The following is a 25,873-nucleotide window of genomic DNA, read 5'->3' as shown; positions in this document are numbered from 1 at the left end:
GGTGGTTGTAGACAGGTCATATTCTACATGGAAGTCGGTGACCAGTGGTGTGCCTCAGGGATCTGTTCTGGGACCCCTTCTGTTTGTGATTTTTATAAATAACCTGGATGAGGAAGTAGAAGGGTAGTTTAGTAAATTTGCTGATGACACAAAGGTTGGGGGTGTTGTGGATAGTGTGGAGGGCTGTCAGAGGTTACAGCAGGACATGATAGGATGCAAAACTGGGCTGAGAAGTGGCAGATGGAGTTCAACCCAGATAAGTGTGAGGTGGTTAATTTTGGTAGGTCAAATATGATGGCAGAATATAGTATTAATGGCAAGATTCTTGGCAGTGTGGAGGATCAGAGGGATTTTGGATTCCAAGTCCATAGGACACTCAAAGCTGCTGCGTAGGTTTACTGTCTGGTTAAGAAGGCATACGGTGTGTTGGCCTTTATCAACTGTGGGATTGAGTTCAAGAGCCAAGAGGTAATGTCGCAGCTACATAGGACTCTAGTCAAACCCCACTTGGGGTACTGTGCTCAGTTCTGATCACCTCACTACAGGAAGGATGTGGAAACTATAGAAAGGATGCAGAGGAAATTTACAAGAATGTTGCCTGGTTTGGGGAGCATGCCGTATGAGAATAGATTGAGTAAACTTGGCCTTTTCTCCTTGGAGCGACACAGAATGAGAGGTGACCTGATAGAAGTGTATAAGATGAGAGGCATTGATTGTGTGGACAGTCAGAGGCTTTTTTCCAGGGCCGAAATGGCTAACATGAGAGGGCACAGCTTTAAGGCGCTTAAAAGTAGGTACAGAGGAGATGTTAGGGGTAAGTTCTTTACGCAGTGATTGGTGAGTGCATGGAATGGGCTGCTGGCGACGGTGGTGGAGGCCGATAACAATGGGGTCTTTTAAGAGACTCCTGGATAGGTACATAGAGCTTAGAAAAATAGAGGGCTATGGGTAGGTAATTTCCTAAGTAAGTACATGTTCAGCACAGCATTGTGGGCCAAAAGACTAGTATTGCGCTGTAGGTTTTCTATGTTTCTATGTTAACTGGTGATTCCATACTCACCAAGGTTATTTACTCTTTAACAGTGTTCTGAATTGGGCCTACAAGCAACAATGTCCAAGGGATATTCAGGGAGTGATGACCAAATCTGTGGAGGAGGGCAAGATCTTGCTTGTCTTTATTCTGAGAACCCACTGGAAACAGACCAGACCATAAGACATAGAGGCCCAATTAGGCCATTTGGCTCATCGCATCTGATCTGCCATTCCATCGTGGCTGACATTATGCCTCTCAACCCCATTTTTCTGTCTTTTCCCTGTAACTTTTGATGCCCTGATCATCTGCTATTTGTGCTGGTCCAGCCATGTGGATGCTATGACCATGAAAGCACACCAGTGCCTCTACTTCCACAGAAGGCTAAAGAAACATAACGTGCCTTCAATGTCTCTCGCCAACGTTTTACAGGTGCACCATGAAAGCATCCTGTCTGAGTTCATGTAGCAACTGCTCAGCCCAAGATCACAAGAAATTGTAAACAGTTTTGAACGCAACCTGGTACATCATGCAAACCAGACTCTATTGATATTTTCTGCTGCCTCAGGAATGTAGCTAACAGATAATGATTGGCAAGTCTCACTCTTCTCTCATTTCCAGAAATACAACAACGACTGGTGGATAGGGCGGCTGGTGAAAGAAGGATGTGAGGTGGGATTCATTCCAAGCCCGGTTAAACTAGAGAATATCAGACTACTACAGGAGCAGAAGATGAGGCAAGGAAGACTTTCAAGGTACAGTGCAGCCTTGAGCATCCACTATACTCATCACCACCATGCACAGTCATCCTTTAAGTTGACCCCTGGGTCAAGCCTTAGATTGGCTTGGGTTGACCACTTGCCTCAGATCAGGGATTCAACTGCTAAACCTAGTCATGCCATGAGTGATAGAGCACTGCAACACAGAAACAGGCCCTTCTACCTATCTCGTCCATCCCACAACTCTTCCTCTGCCTAGTTCCATCAACCTGCACCTGGACCTACAGCCCTCCATACCACCCCATCTATGTACTAATCCAAACTTGTCTTAAATGTTGAAATCTAATCCACACTTCCACTGGCAGCTTATTCCAAACCCACACAACCCTTTGAGTGAAAAGGTTCCCCTTAAATATTTCACCTTCCACTCGAGTTCTCGTCTCACCCAACCTCAATGGAAAATGCCCGCTTGCATTTATCCTAATATTGTCCCTCAATTTCTTATGTATCAGGAAATAAATTCTTAACTTATTCAACCTTTCCCTTTCACTCAGGTCTTCAAGTCCCAGCAACATCTTTGTACATCTTCTCTACACTCTTTCAATCTTACTAATATCTTTCCTGTAGGTAGATGACCTGAATTGCACACAATACTCTGAATTTTGCCTCAACTTATACAACTTCAACATAACATCCCAATTCCTGTACTCAGTACTTTGATTAATGAAGGCCATTGTGCCAAAAGCTCTCTTTACAACCCTATCTATCTATGACACCACTTTCAAAGAACTTTACCAGATCTTTCTGTTCTACCACATTCCTCAATGGGGTCACAAGACCATTCAATATCTTTGTAGGGAATGTTGAATGCAGCTGGTAAATATAAAAGTCATAAAAGTCTTTATTTAGGACACACACAAACTGGCAGTCTTTGGAGTCACAGGAGAGATTGAGACAAAGTACTGTAAGTTTTAATTACTGTGGTCTCTGAGTCCTGTTCATGCAATGGGATGTTGATGGAATTCATGTATATGCAGACATATACCAGTTAGGTGAGTGCTACCTGGTCTAAAATTTACTGTTCCAAGCTGCATTTTGAATTCAATCCACAATCCATATTCAGGTCTGAAAATTAGTTAATATTTGCCATATAGCCTAATTTCATAATGCACTCTAACTGTTCTTCCTCTTGACCCTCCTAGACAAAAATAAATTTGTTCCAGTAAAGGGCAAACCTTAAGGAGGATCTAAACAAATAGGGCAGCAAAAATGCCCTGTACTCTGGAACCCCTCCCCCAGTTACTCTATGTGCATCTACATCTATGGTATCATCCCTAATGGCTCCCTACAAGACTCTAAGCAGAGATTGTTCCAGAAATTTGACAAACAGTCTTTAAAATGTAGCTTCGTCATTCATATGCCTGTGCCTCCTTCACTGCTGGCCAATTGCAGTTTACTCACATTCTGATCTTCACCCCTTCATTCTTGGATAGCTTAAACTCTGCCGTGACTATCAGTGGTTATTCTCTGATCAGGGGCACCAGCCGGGTAAATATATCAGGTTCACATGCACTCTCATCGATGCACAGAAGGGGTTGAGGTGGTCTCTATTTGAATGACTGCAAAGACCTCTCCCTGGTGGCACCCCTTTCCAAACTATCCAGTTGATGGCTGGCCCAACCACTGAAAGGGCCCAGCTCATTTGTATTCACCGCCCATTCAGGCTGGGGGTGACTGCTTTCAGATGCAATGTGCAATTTCTTCTCTTTCTCAGTCTGCCATGCCATCAAAGTTGTGGGCCCTGATGTCCCTGCTGTAACTTGGGTCCATTCCCATCTATTTCCCCCCAGTATCTTTTCTATTCTATACTATACAACTAATTATCTACAGCCTTCATCACAGAGTACTATTACCATTGCACTTGAACCTGCTAGTCACGGCTTTCTGTCATGCGCTGCCGGTGTCCCCTGCCTTTGCGTTTGCTTCTATCAACTGTGGTCAGGTCTGGTGCGGCCAGCTGGTGTTCATTGCTTAGGTTCTCTGTAATTACACTGTTACTGGGTACACTTTGTCTCCCGCTCTATGGGGGCAACAAGGTGGTGAGTCGTACTGTTTAATCTGAGTCCAGTGTTTCCGCTGGCTGCCTTGTCAGGGCTGTACACCAACACAGGCATCATCTGTCCGGAGCACCACCTGTAGTTCTATCCACCTGGAAGCAAACCCTGCCTTTACCTCATCTGGCCCCCATCTTACTTCCTCCAGAAGGGGTTTCCCTCCTTTAATTAAGGCCTGTATCAGAGCCACTAGTGCTGAGAACCCTGGTGTGAAATTACGGCAGTATTGAATAGACCCATTACCTTCCTTACTCCCATTATGTTTACTGGGCAGGGCATGAAGCTAATTGCAGAATGTCTGTCCTCTGACATGTCCTTCTTCTCCTGGGAAGTCATGTAGCCTGGATATTGTATGCTCTGCTTTCCTGTCTGAGCCTTGCGTGGACATATTTTAAACCCCTCGTCTCACAGTATCTGGCTATTGCCCCTAAATGTCCCGCTTCATTTTCTGAAGCGATTACTAGATCATCTACATATTGTAAAATGGTTTGTTAGTGGGGTGTTAGATTGGGCTTTTCATGACCTTATGAAAAATGGCTAGGCTGAGCTATTGTGGAATCACTGGGTCATTTAATTTAGAGCATTGTGTGCACTCTTGGTCACCCACTTACAGGAAAGATATAAACAAGGCTGAAAAAGTTCAGGGAAAATGTATAAGGATGTTACCGGGTCTGGAGGACCTGAATTATAAGGAATAATTGAACAGGTTAGGACTGTATTCTTTGGTACGTAAAAGACTGAGAGGAGATTTGAAAGAGGTATAGAAACTTATGAGGGGTATAGAAACTTATAAGCCTGCAAGCAGGCTTTTTTCACTGAGGTTGAGTGGGATTACAACCAGAGGTCATGGCTTAAGGGTGAAAAGTGAGAAGTTTAAGGGGAACACGAGGGGAAACTTCTCCACACAGAGAGTTGTGAGAGTGTGGAATGAGCTGCCAGTGCAAGTGGTGCATACAAGCTCAATTTCAACGTTTAAGCAATGTTAGGATAGGTTCATAGATGGTAGGGGTATGGAGGGCTATGGTCCCAGTGTAGGTCGATGGGAGTAGGCAGTTTCAGCATGGACTAGATGGGTTGAAGAGCCAGTTTCTGTGTTGTACTTCTCTATGACTCTATGGCACTTATGTGTTTCTAAACTCATAATGCCTGTAGTATTCCTTCGCATTTAAAACCAAGGTCACAGACTTATTTTTAAAACACACAAGCACATTCACAAATACACCTGCCTCTATACCGTTTCCAAAACGAGTATTCACACACTCCACTGGTGTCCCGAATGGTCAGTAACAACCCTTTGGAATTGGTAACCCCATCTCACCAAATTAACACTCAACTGTTTAATCTCTTACATAAACACACATGCACGTACATATACCACACTACAGTTATATCTACCATTTCAGCTCTTGGCCATGTTTGTGATACTTCGTGATCCCATAGCCACAGACCCAAACAGGTCCTGGTGTGAGCGCTTAGACTGCTGAGATCACTGGCCACACAATGGGTCATGAAGGTATTCCAGATGAACCCCCAAATTTTTTAACATGTACAAACTCTCAGCCGGTAGACATAAAAGTCAGAAAAGTCTTTATTTGGGACACACAGAAGGTGGCAGCCTTTGGAGTCACGAGATACACAGAGACAGAGACAAGAAGAGAGAGAGAGACAAACAGACAGAGACAGAGACTCCCCAACCCAATATTACAATACATTTTTTATAAGTTAAAGAACAAAGGTAACAGAATAATTTCTAAAGTTGCAATGCCCTCATAATGCTTCTTTTCAGTTGTATGTAATAGTTTCAAATGTCTGGATCTTCCCATCAACACACCCAAAATATGTGTCAATTACTGTGGTCCCTGAGTCGTATTCATGTTGATTGCATTCATGCGTATACAGAACGTGTGTGCTTCCTGGTCTGCAATTTACTGTTTCGAGCTGCATTTTGAATTCAATCCACAATCCACATTCAGATCTGAAGATTGTTTGCAGCTGAAGTTAATATTTGCTATATACACTAACTCCAGAATGCAGCCTAACAGGAGGTATTTCCTGATTGGACATGTTTTCATGCATCTAACCATGAGAAATTTGCTAAGTGAAGCCATGTGATGGTTATAACCAAAGTAGATAAAATGCAAGCCATAGTGTCGAATTGTGAAGCCTAGACTTATGATTAGTCTGTGCATCAAAGGTTACAGGGAGAAGGCAGGAGAATGGGGTTAAAAGGGAATAATAAAACAGCCATGATCAAATGGTGGGATGGACTTGATGGGACAAATGGCCTAAATCTGCTCCTAGGTCTTATGGACTTGCGCATGCATAGGTACAGGCTACTGAGGCTTGAAAACATGTCCCTGTGATGCAGGCCCACAACACAGGAACTCTGTGATCAGTGACATTGCCACTTCACCTGGAGGCACCTTTTGAAAGGGATCTATTTCTGGAGGAGAGTGTCCTGCCCTCCCCACCCCCAACAATAATTGTCAGGGACAACCACCTGTGACAGAATCAGAAGGACCCATCTTGAGGTAGGGTAACCTCGAAACTGTCCAGGAGGGAATAGGCAGGCAGTAGTGCATCTACAAGAGCCGATGCCTCACACCAATTATGGGTTCGGCCCATGAGACCACAAGACTCAGGAACAACAATTTGACCATTCGGCCCATCAAGTCTGCTCGCACCCTAGGAACAAGATTCATAAGCTTACCACAATTGCCTCCACTCTTAGAATTCATTGAGTCATCATTTAACCCAATTAGAATAATTTCAAAAATTTCTTGATCAAGTCCTATTTTTTAACTTTATTTGTTCTACGTTTTGTTGTAGTAAATCAGGAAACTCCAGTTCTAGTCTAGGAGATGTAACTGGAACCCGGAGGCCAACTCCACCTGCCACAGGTAAGGCCAAGTATCTCTCTTTGAAAGCTCTGGTAAAATGTGTTTATTGCGGCTGCTTCACTCCGTCACACTTGTGGATTCCTGAAGAAAATGTCCTGATTTCCAGTCGGGTAAGCCAGTAGAAAATTCAAGAAGGGGAGAAGGAACTTGGAGTATTCAAATGAAACAACAAATTCTGGGAATACAATGGAGGTTTGATGACAGTCAAGTAAAAACATAGATAAACTTTAAAACCTTTAGTTGAAATTAAATTAATGAAAATTGTTTTTGTCCTCTTTCCTTCCAAAGCAGAAGGAATGTTGGGAAATGTTTTTTTTTACTGCAGAGTCTGATGTGCAATTCCCTGCATCTTCCTTCACCCAGATCAATAGCGTACATAACTTCCCTTCTAATCCTAAAGCGAGAGAATCAGAGAGAAGACAGAAGAATGCAGTTGAGAGCAATAATAGATCAGCCATGATCAAATTACAGCCTAATTCTGCTCCCATGTCTTATAGTTTCTCTTCGCCACTTTGGTTGGTAGTTTGGAGGTAGTCCAGTTGTTTTAGTTGAGGATCGTTGAGGTGATCCTACCTAGCAAAGTACAAAGTGTAACTGTTTAGAAATTATTGTGTGCATTCATTGGTGGACACGGTGGGTGTTGTCTTGATGTATTCATTACTCAAGTCTTGCACATCTTTGTGAAAGAAAATGTGCTACCCAGGACTCTGGTGGGCTGGGTTAGGAGTGATTCAGGGTATCCTGGAGTTGGGATGGGTTCAGCTGCCTGGTTAGGAGGAGAGCTGGAGGGAACATTGACCCTTAAAATCAGAATCAGGTTCATTATCACAAACATACAGTATATCATGAAATGTGTTGGTTAATGTGGCAGCAGTATAGTGCAATACATAAAATGTACTGTAAACTACATTTCACGAGATTAGTACTGAGAGTATGATGGTGTTGAATGCTGAGCTGGAATCAATAAACAGCAGCCTGACGTAGGTATTGAAATTGTCCAGGAGAGAATTTGTGGGTGAGCAACAAAATCCTAGGAGTGTTGATGGAAATGAGGGGAAAGGAAATTAGTATCATGGGTGCTCATGTGGTTGCCATGGACTCAGTGAGTCTTCTTTCCATACCCTTCGACTCTCTGGGCTGCTTTAGAATCAGGCTGTTTCTCCTTTCTGATTTAAAGTTGCTGCTGATTATGTTTCCTACCTCGATATCAGTTACATTTCAATCCTTATCTTGTTCCCCTTTCTCAGGAAATACGGACTTGACTAATTTAGCTTTTGATGTAGATGCCATTGACTTAGATGCAGAAGAGAGTGATTCACAAACCAACCATCGGTCCCCTAAAACGAGCGTTAGCAGTGTCACGACTCCCCCATCCAATGCAAAACGAATCCCATTTTTTAAGAAGGTAATGCCTCGTTGGTGAGCACAGCTGCCTGTTGCACGAGCTAGCACACGTGCCACACATGTCTGCTGCTTCCATGTCTCAGAGACCTGCCAATAACATGCATGCCTTGTGTTTTTCTCTTGGGCTATCTTTCCATGCGCACGTGAACAGCAAAGCAGAAGCAGAAATCGGTAAGTCTGGATTTTATCATTCCATTTGCTTACTTCTTATTAAGTCACTAGGCTGCAGCATTAGCCAAAGATCTTGATAAAATATACCCCACACATCAAGTTCAAGTACATTTATTGTCATTCAGCCATACTCATGTATACCGCCAAACGAAACAACCTTCCTCCAGACCAAGGTGTAAAACACAGTACATATAACTCACACACAACACATAAAGTAATATTAAAACAAATAAATTAACAATAAAATATATTCCAGGAGTGACATTTAGCATAAAGTTCATTTATGACACAACCCTTAGGTATAAAGTACTGTGCAAAAGTTTTAGGCACATATATATAGCTAGGGTGCCTAAGATTATTGCACGGTACTCTACTTGTCAATGTGGAGCAGAGAGCAAGTTTGTAAATCTGGTTGGAGCAAAGAATATTGGAAATGGTGAGGATGGAGCACCGTGGGAGGGGTGTAGGACAGATAGCAGAGAAGGAGTGCCAGGGAAGGTAGCGTTACAGGTGAAGACACACCCAGCCCCGAGACACAAGGCAAGGTCATTTGATTCCGAACAATTGGTTTATCAATCATTACAGGGTGTGTCTCTGGTGCTTCCCTCTCCCTCCCCTCTTCTTTCCCCTTTCCCAACCATGATTCCCCTCTCCCTGATCCCTTCCCACTCTCAGCCCACAATAGAGACCCATATCAGAATCAGGTTTATCATCACTCACATATGTCATGAAATTTGTTCTTTTGTGGCAACAGTACAGTGCACTACGCAAAGTTGCTACAGTACTGTGCAAAAGTCTTAGACTTAGGCACCCTAGCTATGGATATATGACTAAGACTTGCACAGTTCTGTAGTAGAAGAATTATCCATTAAAAGCTATCATCTTATTGCAACATAAGCCAACCATGTGATCAATAACCATTTGTGTTTGTCAAAGAAGGATAATTTGTATTGGCATCCACCATAATTATCATATTGAAATATTCTGAACTTGTTTAGTGAATCTAAAATTATCCACATCATTGACAAATGCAAAATTGGAGTGGAATTCCACCCAATAATCCAGATATAAGAGTTCAGAGTCAGAACCAGGTTTATTATCACAGAGATATGTCATGAAATTTGTTGTCTAAGCATCAATACAGTGCAATACATAAAAAATCACTAAGTTACAGTAAGAAATACAAAAAAATTAATTAGTCCAAAAAGAGAGCAAAAATTGAGGTAGTGTTTGTGGGTTCATGGTTCATTCAGAACTGTGATGGCAGAGGGGGAAGAAGCCATTCCTAAAACATTGGGTGTGTGTCTGCAGGCTTCTGTAGCTCCTCCCTGATGCTAGTAATGAGAAGAGGGAATGTTCCGGGTGGTGAGGGTCCATAATAATGAATGCCGCCTTCTTGAGGCATCACCTATTGAAGATTTCCTCGATGCTGAGGAAGCCAGTGCCCATGATGGAGCTGGCTGAGTTTACAACCTTCTGCATTTTTTTCAACCCTGTGCATTGGGTTTAAGTTCCAGCATAGCTATGGAGAAATTTAAATACAGTTAATTTGAGAGCCAGTAGCAGTTAAGATATTCACAAGTTAACCAAATCGTTGCAAAAGCTTCAGTGATTAAAGTTTACTAATTCCTATAGGAAAGAACATTTGCCATGCTTACCCACTCTGTACAATACATCACCACACAGCAGAGTGATTGATGGCTTTCAGAAATGACCCGACAAGGCTCTTAGCTCAAGGGCAGTTAGGGATGGTCAATAAAAACTGGTTCTGTCAGTAATGCCCACATCCAACAGATAAATAAGACAACTGCCTTCAACATTTTTGTTCTGCATCCACCTGGTAGTCAGAGTCTCCATTTTCACTGTTAAGGGTTAAGAAACCAAAATAGTATGAGGAATGTTGACATAGGATTTTGCAGTGATAAATGTTAACCACAGAAGCACCATCAATAATCATGGCAACAGTAAAGCAGGTTTATGAGAAGGCAATGCATCTGTGAACTGGAATGTTTGTTTAATGTAAAAATAGAGAAAAGGAATCAATGAAAAGTTACATAGCAGCTGGAAGTTCCATTCAAAAACTGAGAGTGGTCCACACAGCTGGATTGTAAACTGCCCCTAATCTCCTCATTTTTCACAGATGCATCAGAGAGAGAAAATCAACATGGGCATCCAGAGAACTGCGGCTGAACCATTGGAAGGGAGAAATGGAATCTGATACCTAACACCTTAATGTAGATAGTTAGTGCAGATTAAAAGGCCACATTATCTTGCAAAGTGCTAAAATGTTTACATGGTATAGATTTCAGCAGGTTCTCTCGCTTGTATTGTGAGGATTGGACTATGAAAGCAGGATTTTATCTAATAAATCAAAAGAGATGCCAGATCTCAGAAGCCAAACACAATACCTACTATGGACAGTATTTAATGTATTTGTTAGAATACAGCAGGACTGAATATTTATGAGGACAGGAATAGACAGCTCGTCTTTTGGCAGGTCATAAACAGTCAGTGTTTTAGGCTGAGACCCCTTCTTACTCTGGCTTCTGCCCACTTCCATTCCAGTCCTGATGAAATATCACAGCCCAAAGTGTCGATTGTTTATTCCTCTCCACAGATACTGCCTCATTTGCTGAGTTCCTATGGCACTTTGTATGGGGCTTCATTCTCCTTTGGCATTTCTTTCAGGATAGATACAGGCCAGTTATAATCTAGAAGTCACAGTACATTACAGTGCATAAGAGACTGCTTTGAAAAGAAGTTTTAAAAATGTTTCTGTTGCTGGATTTTTTTTGTTGAGCATAATTTATTGAGCACTTGAGAAAGCTTTTAAATAAGCATTGCCTTGTGGAAAAACACTATCTTTATGAAATGGGGATTGACAGAATTTTTTTTACCTTTAGCAAACATTGTCCTGGAGTGCTTGGGCTTATTTAAGAATAACTGGGGCTTTGCTTGCGCTCAGCAAAAGTGATGCATTGCTTGTTTGGGGCTTCTCGATCACTGGTGTTACAGACGATGATGCTATAACATGTGTCAGTTTCACACTAGGCTATGCAAGATGATTATGAATGTGAACTGCGGTGTGAATTGCCCTCCGCACTGCAGTGGAAGGTTTAAAAGCAGTGTATAAAATCAGCTTGGAATTAACTGTGTCCACCTCCAGACATGGGACTGAGTTATGGATAGAGGTTGTGCAGGTTAAGACTGGAGCATTGAAAATGATTGGTGATCTCATAGAGATGTATAAAATCATGAGGGGCACAGATAGGGTGAATTCACTCAGTATTTTTCCCAGCATTGGGGAATCAACAACTAGAGGGCAGAGGTTTGAGAGGTGAGAAGAGAGTTTTAATAGGATCCTTAGGGGCAACGTTTTCATGCAGAGGGTAGTCAGAGTATGAAATGGGCTGCCAGAGGCAGGTACATTAACATTTTAAAGGCACTTGGACAGGTACAGTACATGGACAGGAAAGATTTATAAGGATATGGGCCAAATGAGAGCAAATGAGACTAACTTAAATGGGAATCTTGACCAGCATGGACCAGTTGTGCTAAAAGGCCTGTTTCTGTGCTATATGACACTTTGACTTGATGACTCTAGAACAGTTATTAATAAGATCGCACCTTATTAAGGTTATCAGTTGAATGTTGAATTTAGTGAGATGAAATAGATTATTCAGTTCTGGAACCTGATAGAAATTTGTAAATAGTTTTCATATGAATTAAATAGTATTAGATATCAGAGGAAGGTACAGGACCAAGAAAAATACTTTCCTTATCTCAATCCTAAATGAGCAGCTATACTTAAATAGTAACCCTAGGTCAGAGTTCTTCAACTCTGAAAACTGAAAACTCCGCATGTTTTCACTAACTCCCCTTCTGCCATGATAAGCCCACTCTCAGGTTGAAAGAGCAACACCTCATATTCCATCTGTAAGACCATAAGACATTGGAGTAGAATTAGGCCATTTGGCCAATTGAGTCTGCTCCGCCATTCAATCATGGTTGATCCTTTTTTTTCATCCTTGTCAAACCCATTTCAGGGCCTTCTCCCCATAACCTTTGAGTCCAATCAAGAACCTATCAATTTCTGCCTTAAGTACACCCAACAACCTGGCCTCTACAGCTGCACGTGGCAACAAGTTCCAGAATCTTACCACCCTCTGGTGAAAGAAATCTCTCCACATCTCTGTTTTGAATGGACGCTCCTCTATCCTGAAGCTGTACCCTTTTGTCCTAGACTCTCCCACCATGGGAAACATCCTTTCCACGTCTACTCTGTCTAGGCCTTTCAACATTTGAAAGGTTTCAATGAGATCCCCCCTCATCCTTCTAAATTCCAGCAAGTACAAACCCAGAGCCATCAAATATTCCTCGTATGATAACCCTTTCATTCCTGGAATTATCCTTATGAACCTCCTCTGGACCCCCTCCAATGCCATATCTTTTCTATGATGAGGGGCCCAAAACTGTTCACAATACTCAAGGTGATGCCTCACCAGTGCCTTATAAAGTCTCAGCATCATATCCCTGCTCTTGTATTCTAGAATTCTTGAAATGAATGCTAACATTGCATTTGCCTTCCTTACCACCAACTCAACCTGCAAGTTAACCTTTAGGGTGTTCTGCACAAAGACTCCCGAGCCCCCTTGCATTTTGGATTTTTGGGTTTTCTCCCCGTTTAGAAAATAGTCTGTACATTTATTTCTACTACCAAAGTGCATGACCATGCAATTTCCAACACTATATTTCCGTTTTCCGTTTTCCGTCTTGCTTATTCTCCTGATCTGTCTAAGTCCTTCTGCATCCTATCTGTTTCCTCAGCACTACCTGCCCCTCCACCAGTCTTCGTATCATCTGCAAACTGGGCAACAAAGCCATCTATTCCATCATCTAAATCATTTATATACACCATTAAAAGAAGTGGTCCCAACACCAACCCCTGTGGAACACCACTAGTCACTGGCAGCCAACCAGACAAAGATCCTTTTATTCCCACTCGCCGCCTTCTTCCAATCAGCCAATGCTCTAACCATCTTAGTAACTTTCCTGTAATACCACGGGCTCTTAACTTGGTAAGCAGCCTCATGTGTGAAGGCTACCTCTAGGTAGCCTCCAACCTGATGGCATGAACACCGATTCCACCAACTACCATAATTTTCCTCTTCCCCTTTCCCTCTTCTTCAATTCCCCACTCTGTCCTCTTACTTCTTCTCCACACCAACCAATCACTTCCCCCGGTGCCTGTTCTCCTATCCATTCTCCTATGGTCCATTCTCCTAGCAGATTCCTTTTTCTCCAACCCTTTATATTTTCCACCTATCACCTCCCACCTTCTTACTTTATCCCCCCTCCCCCCACCACCTGGCTTCACTTATCATTAGCTTACCTTCCTTTCCCTCCTACCCCGCCCCCCCACCTCAAATTCTTATTCTGACAACTTTCCCCTTCCTTTCCAGTCCTGATAAAGGGTCTCGGATCGATGATGAGTTCCTCCACCTCCAGCATTTTGTGTGTGATGTCCTTAATGGATTTTTGGTTGCTCATGAGAGAGGTGAGCAGCTCCTGGATGTTGATGCTGGAGTTGGAATTTGAACCACACATCCACCCTGTCAAGACCCCTCAGTATCTGGTATGTTTCAATCAAGTTCACTTTTGCTCTGAGAACTCCTGTGCATATGAATCTGACCTGTCCAACCTCTCCTCATAAGACAATCTGCTCACTCCAGATGTCAGTGCAGACAACCACCCCTCAACTGCCTCCAACACATTAACATCCTTCCCTGCAGGAAGACAATGCAGTGCTCAGTGCTCCAGATGTGGTCCTTCTATATTGAGCATACTAGCAAAAACCACTAGTATCTGAAGGTTACCGCATTGCTTTATAGCACTAACTGGAAGATAGGGTTCAATTCTGCTGCTGTCTATAAGGAGTTTGTACATTCTCCCCATGAATGAGTGAGCTGCCTCTGATTGCTCCAGTTTTTTCCCACACTCCAAAAAGATGTGTACAGTTAGATTCAGTGAGTTAGGGCATGTTATGATGACACTGGAAGTGTGACAATACTTGCAACCTTCCCTGCACAATCCTCATTGATTTGACTTGACACAAATTATGCATTTCACTGTATGGTTCAATGTACATGGACAGATAATCTTTAATCTTATTATAATCTCCCAAATAATGCATTCCACTATCCATAAGACCATAAGATATATTATCAGAATTAGGTCCACCATTTCATCATGCCTGATCCAATTTTCTTCTCAGCCCCAATCTCCTGCCTTCACCCCATATCCCTTCATGTGCTGACCAATCAGGAATCTATCAACCTCTCTGCCTTAAATATGCCTTGGCCTCCGCAGCTGCCTGGGGTAACAAATTTCACAGATTCGCCACTCTCTAGCTAAAGGAATTCCTCCTCATCTCTGTTCTAAAAGGACGCCCCTCTATTCTGAGGCAGTGCCCTCTGGTCTTAGACTCTCCCACCATAGGAAACATCCTCTCCACATCCACTCTATCAAGGCCTTTCACCATTTGAAAGGTTTCAATGAGGTCACCCCTCATTCTTCTGAATTCTAGTGAATACAGGCCCAGAGCCATCAAACACTCTTCATATGACAAGCTGTTCAATCCTGGAATCATTTTTGTAAACCTCCTTTGAACCCTCTCCAGGGTCAGCACATCCTTTCTAAGATAAGAGCTCAAAACTGCTCACAGTACTCCAAGAGAGGCCCCGCCAGTGCTTTATAAAGTCTCAACATTACATCCTTGCTTTTATATTCTAGTCCTCTTGAAATGAATGCTAACATTGCATTTGCCTTCCTCAACCTGCAAATTAGCCTTTAGGGAATCCTGCATAAGGACTCCCAAGTCCAGTCATAGACTCAACCTGCAAATTAGCCTTTAGGGAATCCTGCATAAGGACTCCCAAGTCCAGTCATAGACTCAACCTGCAAATTAGCCTTTAGGGAATCCTGCATAAGGACTCCCAAGTCCAGTCATAGACTCAACCTGCAAATTAGCCTTTAGGGAATCCTGCATAAGGACTCCCAAGTCCAGTCATAGACTCAACCTGCAAATTAGCCTTTAGGGAATCCTGCATAAGGACTCCCAAGTCCAGTCATAGACTCAACCTGCAAATTAGCCTTTAGGGAATCCTGCATAAGGACTCCCAAGTCCAGTTGTGCCTCTGACTTTTGTATTTTTTCTCCATTAGAAGATAGTCAACCCTTTCATTTCTTCTACTAAAGTGCATGACCAGACACTTCCCGACACTGTATTCCATTTTCCATTTCTTTGCCCATTCTCCTCACCTAAGTCCTTTTGTAGCCTCTCTACTCCCTCAAAACTACCTGACCCTCTACCTATTTTTATACCATCTGCAAACTTTGCAACATAGCCATCAACTCCATCATATAAGTCATTGACATATAACGTGAAAAGAATCAGTCCCAACACGGACCCCTGTGGAATACCACTAGTAACCAGCAGCCAGTCAGAAAAGGCTCCCTTTATTCCCACTCTTTGCCTCCTGCCAATCAGCTACTGCTTTATCCATGCTAGAATGTATTTTGTAATACCATGGATTTGTAGCTTGTTAAGCAGCCTCATGTGTGGCACCTTGTCAAAGGCCTTCTGAAATTCCAAGTACACAACATCAATCAATTCTCCTTTGTCTATCCTGCTTGTGTCACAATGGTGGGGCATTGGGAGCAAGGGTGGACCCAAATGCAAGACACATCTTGTGAGCTTAATTAAATTTAGTTTATTGTTTGAAACCAGGAGAGCAAGGCAGGGGCAGGAGTAGCGGACTGAGGACTACGACTGGGCTGGGACCAAGGGTCTGGGCTAGGACTTGGAATTGGCTCCCAGAACTAGAGGAGACATGAAGAGGCTAGGGTATGGACTCCGAGCCCGAGACTGGGCAAGGACCCAGTACCTGGGTCTTGCCTCGGGCTCGGACCCCAGAACCAGGCATGAACATGACGTGGGCTAGGGAGAGGAGAAACATGGAAAACAGAGCCTCGGTCTCAGGAGAGCAGGCACATGGAACCATGAACACATACACAGAACACAGAATCGGGAACCCTCCTTGGGTACAAGACATAGGGCCGGGACTCACACACAGAACAGAGAGCTGGGACCCCTCCTAGGGTACAGGACATAGGGCCGGGACTCATGACCCCCGCGGGGCAACAGCAAGACGGCCTGACTTACCCCACAGAGGCAAGGACAAGACAAGACAAGACCCCCCACGGAGCAACGGCAAGACGGCCTGACTTACCCCACGGAGGCGAGGACAAGACAAACACCAAAGAACAACACAGTTTCTATCTAGCTCCAGCGATAGAACTAGACCGAAGTGCAGGCGAGGGCTGCAGACGAGGGCTAGAGGCGAGCGGGGCAGAGGAGGGATTCAGACGGGGGGTAGGACAGGAATCACAGACCGCCAGGGCCAGGACTTGACTTGGTACTTGAATGCCGCCAGGGCCAGGACTTGACTTGGTACTTGGATGCCCCTGGAGCCAGGACTTGACTTGGAGCCTCCGGGTAGTGGCGAGCTCTCGACTCGACCCCGGAACAGTAGACAGCAGCTCCTGATTCTCTCTGGCAGGTTAACTGACGGACCCACCTTGATGAGGAAACTTTGCAGGCTCGCTTCGGCGAGGTAACTGGACAGGGTTGCTCCGGTGAGGAAGGGCGAATTACCGGCACTCGCTTCGGCAGAGACTAGGCTTTCTCCGGCCAGATGACATCGGCACGCCATACCTTTGGTGGCTTTGCAGACATTCCCGCACTGAATGGCTGAAAGCCAGAGACTATAAACTACCGGTTCAGCCGAGCGTTAATTGCCTCTAATCACCAAAGCTGAGGGACACGGGAAAACAGGGAATCAACGGTCCGGATCGTAACATAAACAAGGTAAATTTAAAGGGACCCCGATCCGGACCATGACAGTACCCCACTCCCAATGGGAGCCTCCAGGCGACCAACAGATTTGCCTGTATTATCGATAACCCGGGTGGGTGGGGGGGGATTAGGCCGGCGGGCAAAACAGAACAACAACACTTTGACTTTCAGGCTGACACGAGTTTGGAAAAACAGTTTGTGTCTGCTGGGTCCATGTTTGGCGAGAACGTTCTGTCACAATGGCGGGGGCATTGGAAGCAAGGGTAGACCCAAATGCAAGACACCTCTTGTGAGGTTAATTAAATTTAGTTTATTGTTTGAAACCAGGAAAGCAAGGCAGGAGTAGGAATAGCGGACTGAGGACTACAACTGGGCCGGGACCAAGGGTCTGGGCTAGGACTCGGAATCGGCTCCCAGAACTAGAGGAGACATGAAGAGGCTAGGGTATGGACTCCGAGCCAGAGACTGGGCAAGGACCCAGTACCTGGGTCTTGCCTCGGGATCGGACCCCAGAACCAGGCATGGACATGACATGGGCTAGGGAGAGGAGGAACATGGAAAACAGAGCCTCGGTCTCGGGAGAGCAGGTACATGGAACCATGGACACATACACAGAACACAGAGTCGGGACCCCTGCTTGGGTACAGGACATAGGGCCAGGACTCACACACAGAACAGAGAGCCAGGACCCCTGCTTGGGTACAGGACATAGGGCCTGGACTCATGACCCCCCGCGGGGCAACAGCAAGACGGCCTGACTTACCCCACGGAGGGGAGGACAAGACAAGACGTGACCCCCCGCGGAACAATGGCAAGACGGCCTGACTTTCCCCACGGAGGCGAGGACAAGACAAACACCAAAGAACAACACAGTTCCTATCTAGCTCCAGCGATAGAACTAGACCGAAGTGCAGGCGAGGGCTGCAGACGAGGGCTAGAGGCGAGAGGGGCAGAGAAGGGATTCAGACAGGGGGATAGGACAGGAATCACAGACTGCCAGGGCCAGGACTTGACTTGGAACTGGGAAGCCACCAGGGCCAGGACTTGACTTGGTACTTGAATGCCGCCAGGGCCAGGACTTGACTTGACTTAGTATGTGAATGCCCCCAGGGCCAGGACTTGACTTGGTACTTGAATGCTTCGGCGAGGTAACTGGATAGGGTTGCTCCGGTGAGGAAGGGCGAATTACTGGCACTCGCTTCAGCAGAGACTAGGCTTGCTCTGGCCAGATGACATCGGCACACCGTACCTTTGATGACTTTGCAGACGCTCCCGTGCCGAACGGCTGAAAGCCGGAGACTATAAACTACCGGTTCAGCCGGGCGTTAATTGCCTCTAATCACCAAAGCCGAGGGACACGGGAAAACAGGGAATCAACAGTCCGGATCGTAACATAAGCAAGATAAATTTAAAGGGACCCCGATCCGAACCATGACAGCTTGTTACTTCTTCAAAGAATTCCAACAGATCTGTCAGGCAAGATTTTCCCTTGAGGAAACCACGCTGACTACAGCCTATTTTATCATGTGCCTTCAAGTACCCTGAGCCCTCATCCTTAATAATCAACTCCAACATCTTCCCAACCACTGAGGTCAGACTAACGGCCTATAATTTTCTTTCTTCTGCCTCTCTCCCTTCTTGAAGAGTAGAGTGAGATTTGCAATTTTCCAGTCTTCTGGAACCATTCAAGAATCTAGTGATTCTCAGAAGATCAGTACTAATGCCTTCACGATCTCTTCTGCCACCTCTTTCAGAACCCTGGGGTATACATCATCTGGTCCAGGTGGCTTACCTACCTTCAGAGCTTTCAGTTTCCCAAGAATCTTCTCTGTAGTTATGCTATCTTCATACACTTCATGCCCCGACACCTGGAACTTCCACACACTGCTAATGTCTTCCGCAGTGAAGACTGATGCAAAATACTTATTCAGTTTTTCTGCTATTTCATTGTCCGTTATTACTACCACTCCAGCATTGTTTTCCAGTGGTCCGATATCCATTCTCACCTCTCTTTTACACTTTATGTATCTGAAGAAACTTCTGGTATCTTCTTTAATATTATAGACTAGCTTACTTTGGTATTCCATCTTTATCTTCTTAATGATTTTTTTCAGTTGCCCTCTGTTGGTTTTTAAAAGCTTCCCAACCCTCTCACTTCCCACTAATTTTTGCTCTGTTTTTTGCCCTCTCTTTGGCTTTTATGTTGACTTTTACTTCTCGTGTTAGCCACCGTTGTGTCATCTTTCCTTTTGAATACTTCTTCCTCTTTGGGATGTATATATCCTGTCCCTTCTGAATTGCTTCCAGAAAGTCCAGCCATTGCTGCTGTGCTGTCATCCCTGCCAGTGTCCTTCTCCAATCTATCCCAGTAATAAACTTTCTGTCATGTCTTACTTTCTGAAAGTTATGCACCACAACTCCCAGGTCCCTCTGTATCTCTGAGCTCTGTACTCTTTCATTATTTTTATTTTTAGTTTTAGTTTTTGTTTTTCCTATCACAATGCATAATTGCACATTTTCCCACAATATGCTCCATTTGGTAGATCTTTGCCTGCTCAATATCATCTTGAAACCTCCATATGTTCTCTTAACTTATCTGCAGCAAACTTATTAACCAAACCTTTGATGCTTTAATATAAATTATACAGTATTAGAGGTGAGGCCTCTTTCAGAAAGGAACTGGATACCTGTTTAAGAAAGGACATTTTGTTGGTGTTGGTATTGGTATTGGAATTGGTTTATTATTGTCACATGTAACGAGATACATTAACAAGTTTGTCTTACGTGTTGTTCATACAGATCAAATCTTTACACGTTGCATTGAGGTAGAACAATATAAAACAAAAACAATGCAGAATAAAGTACAAAATCTGCAGAGGAAGTGCAATGCAGGTAAACAATGAAGTGCTAGATCATAACATAGATTGCAAGGCCAAGTGTCCAATTTATCATGCAAGAGGTCTATTAAGGAGTCTGGTAACAGCAAGATGGAAGCTATCCTTGAGACTAAGGATGGACAAAAAACAGGGAACTGGGACTAATTCAGAAGGTCTGCAAAGTTTAATGGATCAGATGACAACCTGTTGTACTGTATAATCAGAGTAAGTATGGTTCAGGATTCTGATGCTGTGGTCTTCTGTTTGCCCGGTTAGCAGGAAAACGTGCCTCCCTATGATGTGGTGCCTTCCATGAGACCAATCATACTCGTGGGTCCATCCCTGAAAGGATATGAGGTAAGCAGCAATTCCTCCTATGGATTTTCTTGAGAGAAATTGACTCAAATTCACCTGTGTGTAATGAGAGCACTTCAGAATCAGAATAAGATCTATTATCACTGACTTAAATAATGTAAAATATGTTCTGCAGCAGTACAGTGCACAGATGTAAATTTACTATAAATTCAGAAAAAATATATTAATAATTACTAAAGCTACAGCATATAAAAATTAAATAAATAGTGCAAAAGAGGAATGTCGAGGTCGTGTTCCTGGACCATTCAGAAATCTGAAGGCGTGGGGAAGAAACTGTTTCTGGATCACTGAGTGTGGGTCTTCAAGCTCCTGTACATCCTCACTGATGGTAGTAACAATGGCTATGATTCGGTCAGTGATACTTTAGCCTTGAAGTCAGATGATTGTGGGTTCAAGTCTCATTCCTTAGTGATATACTGTAACTGACCATTTCAAACTGAATTTCTTTTCAGTAGCTGGCCTGCCCTGACCATGGCCATGTTCCCCTTGACACAGTGCTGTAGCAGGGAAAAACATTAAAAGTCTGGTTGGGGCACTTCAGGGTGGTCAATATTTAAATGTCAAAAGTCTGCAGATGCTGTATTTCTGAAATAAAGACTGAAAATGCTGGAAGACTCAGTAAATCAAGCTGCTTCTCTGGAAAAATAGAGTTAATGTTCCAAGTCAGAAACCTTTGTCAGAACTGGGCAAGGGGCTAATCTTATCTTTGTGAAGAGTAATCCATTGAATGGGAGGCTGGTGGTGTGGAAGATCAGGAGCAGGGGAACTGTGTAATTGCTCTGTCAGGGAGCAGGGTGAGAGCAGATGTGCAGGAAGTAAATGAGATGTGGGCAACAGCTCTGCACACTGTGGGAGTGGAACCCACAGTTCAGGAAGACATTTTGAAGGGACCAGTGTGGAAAGTCTCCTCAATGGAATGAATGCATCATAGATGGGGGATCTGGGATGATGAAATGGAGTCCTCATCCTATCTGGAGGCAGGATGGGTGAAACCAAAGCTAACATAGCTATGAGAGTTTGTCCATTTGTCATATAGTATGTTCTGTCTTGTGGTGTTCTGTGTTGTTCAGCTGAGCATTACGGGCATGCTATATTGGCGCTGGAATGTGTGGCAACACTTGCAGGCCGCCCCAGCACAGCCTTAAGTTGTGTTCTTTGTTAACACAAATATATGTTTCAATGTACATTTGATCAATAAGTGAATCTGAGGAGTCTTTGAGTATTTTTAATTTAGAAGGATGTTGGTACTTGGTTAGCAAAGTAATGTGAGGTTACATCTTTCGACGTACAAGTGATAAATAAATCTGAATCTGAATGTTAGTGGTTGGCCTATTCCCTGAGATGGAGACACAGTGATCTACACAGGGAAGGGAAATGTCAGAGAAAGTGAGAGCAAGATACAAATTACAGCAAAGATGTGAGACTTTTTGAGTTCTGTATTAGTGCAGGAAGAAGCAACAATGCAGGCATGGAAAGATACACTGGTGAAAGAGTGGAGGGAGGGGCCTGATCAGGAATGAAACCATGCAGCCCACTAATACAGAAGTATAGTTATGGCCCTTAGCTACACCTGGAGAAGGTGAGTGTAGTAGAATCCTTCATTCAGAAGAAGAATCTACCATTTGAATCGTTCTGTTTCTATTGTGGTAGAGCCTTCAGCTGGCATGGCCCAATCCAGGTGAACCCCAACTGAATTTGTACAGTTTGTCTTTTTTGCACATAACTTGTTTTTGTTCATGTGTAGTTTTTCATTGATTCTATTGTATGTCTTTCTTCTACTGAGAATATGCGCAAGAAAATGAATCTTAGAGTAATATATGGTAAAATAATAATTACTTTGATAATAAATTTACTTTGAACTTTGACGACTTATCATGACCCACTGTACTCAAACCAAGTCCCTGTTATCCGGTATTGTGAGATAGCTTTTACCACTCCTTGTGGCTAAATATAGAACTGAAATTTCAGTTGCAGTAAGGAGTGAGGGCTGCCCAGAAGATGGTGTTCTCTCTTAGATGACCTGCCCATCATCACCCTCCCTTTAGTCCACTGTCCTCTCCTATCAGATTTCTTCATCTTTAGTTCTTGAACTCTTCCGCACCTAGCCGCTCCCAGCTTCACAGATCATCTACCCATCCCCACCCATCCTCCTTCCCCCACACCTGGTCTCTCCTATCACCTGCCAGCTTGTGCTCCACCCTTACCCCCTACCTTCTTATTCTGGTTTCTGCCCACTCTCTTTCCAGTCCTGATGAAAAGCCTCAGCCTGTTAGTCGACTGCTTATTCGACTAACATAGATGCTACCTGACTTGCTGGGTTCCTCCAGCATTTCATGTATTTTACTCAATGTTAAACCAGATGCTGTTTGCGTGGGCAAAAAAAAATTGAAGAACAAGGAAGCTATCCCACTGTCCAAGTCAATTTCCTCAGTCAATAGCTCTAAAGGTTCAAAGTAAATTTACTTTCAGAGAATGTACTGTATATGCTACCATATACTATCTCAAGATTTGTTTTCTTGTACAGTAAAAATTAAATACAATAGAATTTCACAAAAAACTGTACATAAACAAGTCTGACAACCATTGTGCAAAAGAAGACAAATTGTCAAAATAACAAATAATACTGAGAACTTGAGTCCTTGAAAGTGAGTCTGTAGGTTGTAGAATCAGTCCAGAGCTGAGGTGAGTAGTTATCCATAGTGGTTCATGAGTCTGAGGGTACTAACTGTTCCTGAACCTGGTGCTGTGGGACCTGAGGCTCCCTGTACCTCCTTCCTCATGGCAGCAGTGAGAAGAGAGCATGGCCTGGATGATGGGGGTCCTTGATGATTGATGCACATAAAGCAGATGATTAAACACACGAAATTCTGCAGATGTTGGAAATTAAGAGTAACACACACAAAATGCTGGAGAAACTCAGCAGGTCGGACAGCATCTATGGACAGGAATAAAGAGCTGACATTTCAGGCCAAGACCTTTCATCAGGACTAGAAAGGAAAGGGGGAAGAAGCCAAAATAAAAATGTGAAGGAGGGGTCAGAGTACAAGCTTGAAGATGATAGGTGAAACCAGGTGAAGGGCTTGGTAGGGAGGTGGGGGAGGTGAAATAGGTGATTCTCTCATTTTGTGTAAATTGGATACATTGATCCTGACATCAGACCATCTTTGGCAGTGAGGTCATAAAGGATGCTACACAAGTGCAAGGCCTTACTTCTCTGCATTTAAGTGATGGTGGATGGGATCTGATATGGTACCTTGTGAGGTAAAATAGCCAGTTAAAGTCAACACAAAAACAAGATCCCTTGAGTGTTATACAACCATGTAACAGGTGACCATTAACACCATCCAGCGAGGAGGGAAAATGGTCTGGATGGGGGGTGCGAGGAGGACTAGATTGTTGGCAGCTTCAACCAGACCGTACAAGAGTCATAGAGCACTACTGCACCGAAACAGGCTCCACGACCCACTCAGTCAATGCCAAACTGCTTTTTGCCAGGTATCATTGACCTGCACCGGGACCATAGCCCTCCATACCCCTCCCATCCATGTACCTATCCAAATATCTCTCATATGTTACAATTGATCCCCACGTCCACCACTTCCGCTGGTAGCTTGTTCCACACTCACATGACCCTCTAGGTGAAGAAGACCCCCTTAGGTTCTCCTTAACTAGCTCACCATTCAACCCTACCCTATGATTTCTAGAGCTAGTCGAACCCAATCTCATTGGAAAAAAACCTGCTTGCATTTACCCTATCTATACTCATTATTTTGTATGCCCCCTCATTTTCCTGCGCTCCAGGGAATAAAGTCCAAACCTATTCAACCTTTTCCTATAACTCAGGTCCTCAAGCCCTGGCAACATCCTTGTAAATTTTCTCTGCACTCTTTCAATCTTATTGACATCTTTCCTGTAGGTAGGGAGCCAGAACTGCACACAATTAGGCCTCACCAATATCTTATACAACTTCAACATAACATCCCAACTCCTGTACTCAGTACTTTGATTTATGAAGGCCAATGTGCCAAAAGATCTTTTTACAACCCTATCTGCTTGTTATGCCACCTTCAATGAATTCTGGATCTGTATTCCCAGATCCCTCTGTTCAACCGCACTCCTCAGTGTGTAACTGTCCTCCCAAAGTACAACAACTTCACACGCCACTGCATTAAATTCCATTTGCTACCTTTCAGCCCGTTTTTCCAGCTGGTCCAGATCCCACTGCAAGCTTTGATAGCCTAACTTGCCAAACATTACACCTGCAATATTGGTGTCAATTGCAAAATTGCTGATGCAATTTATCACATTATGATCCAGATGATTAATATACATGACAAATAATAACGTACCAGCACTCCACTAGTCATAGGCCTCCAGGTTTCCCCCAGTTCTGTACACACAAGCTGTCATCCTGAACTCACTCCCAACCTGTGCCTGGGATGTTTTCCATCCATTGGTTTCCATGGGTGGGTGAAGAAATGGACTGCTCTAGATCAGAATTTCCACAGCAAAACTTTGACTAAGGAATGTTGATTTAATAATTGCACTGTAAACATCAAAATCTTGCCTTAACGTGATCACTTCTCTCTATACAGGTGACAGACATGATGCAGAAGGCTTTGTTTGACTTTTTGAAACATAAGTTTGATGGAAGGTAAGAAAAGACCAAACTTCAGCCTCTGCAATGCCATTAAAATGAGCGCGGTGGTAGCGTAACGGTTTGCACAATGCTATTATAGCTCAGGGTGTCGGAGTTCGGAGTTCAATTCCAATGTCTTCTGTAAGGAGTCTGTACGTCCTCCCCGTGGAATGCAATGGTTTTCTCTGGGTGCTCCGGTTTCCTCCCGCAATCCAAATATGTGCTGGTTGGTAGGTTAGTTGGTCATTGTAAATTGTCCTGTGGTTAGACTAGGATTAAATCAGGGGTTGCTGAGTGGTGTGACTCGAAAGGCCTGAAGGGCCTATTCCACATTGTATCTCAATCAATCAATATATAAATAAATAAATGCATAGATCTATAACATCCATGCAGTTGCTGGACCTGTTTAGAGTCCTTCACCTTTCCAAAACAGAGCAGCAGCCTTCCTCCCCTGAGATCCGCAGCATAGTTTATGTGACATTTCATTTCACTGGAAGGAAATTTAACTTTACTGCCTGTGACACAATGTCTTGGCTGATGTCCAGAAACAGAATCAGAATAAGATTTATTAAAACTCAAAGTTCAAAGTACATTTATAATCAAAGTATCCATACTATATGCAACCTTGAGAATTGTCTCCTCACAGGCAGCCACAAAACAAAGAAACCCAATAGAACCCATTAAAAAAGGAAGACAGTCAAACATCCAATATACAGAAAAAATAACAA

At 43.6% G+C, this 25,873-nt stretch overlaps 1 protein-coding gene across 3 annotated transcripts in view; it reads left to right on the top strand.

The window, feature by feature from the left end:
- Nucleotides 1-25,873, top strand: part of cacnb1 (calcium channel, voltage-dependent, beta 1 subunit) — a 470,521-nt gene that overhangs the window by 383,232 nt on the left and 61,416 nt on the right. For 2 of the 3 annotated variants that reach the window (XM_072248612.1, XM_072248610.1), the window contains exons 5-9: nt 1,652-1,785; nt 6,693-6,763; nt 8,319-8,338; nt 20,408-20,488; nt 25,102-25,160. In XM_072248612.1, coding sequence (XP_072104713.1) covers nt 1,652-1,785; nt 6,693-6,763; nt 8,319-8,338; nt 20,408-20,488; nt 25,102-25,160 — 365 coding nt within the window. The remainder of the gene's footprint in view (nt 1-1,651; nt 1,786-6,692; nt 6,764-8,318; nt 8,339-20,407; nt 20,489-25,101; nt 25,161-25,873) is intronic. The other variant, XM_072248611.1, reaches the window with a different exon arrangement.

This window comes from Mobula birostris, chromosome X (assembly GCF_030028105.1).
Source record: "Mobula birostris isolate sMobBir1 chromosome X, sMobBir1.hap1, whole genome shotgun sequence".
In the NCBI taxonomy this organism is placed as follows: domain Eukaryota; kingdom Metazoa; phylum Chordata; class Chondrichthyes; order Myliobatiformes; family Myliobatidae; genus Mobula; species Mobula birostris.
The sequence above is the reverse complement of the archived record's forward strand: the minus strand, read 5'-3'. Positions and strand labels throughout refer to the sequence as shown.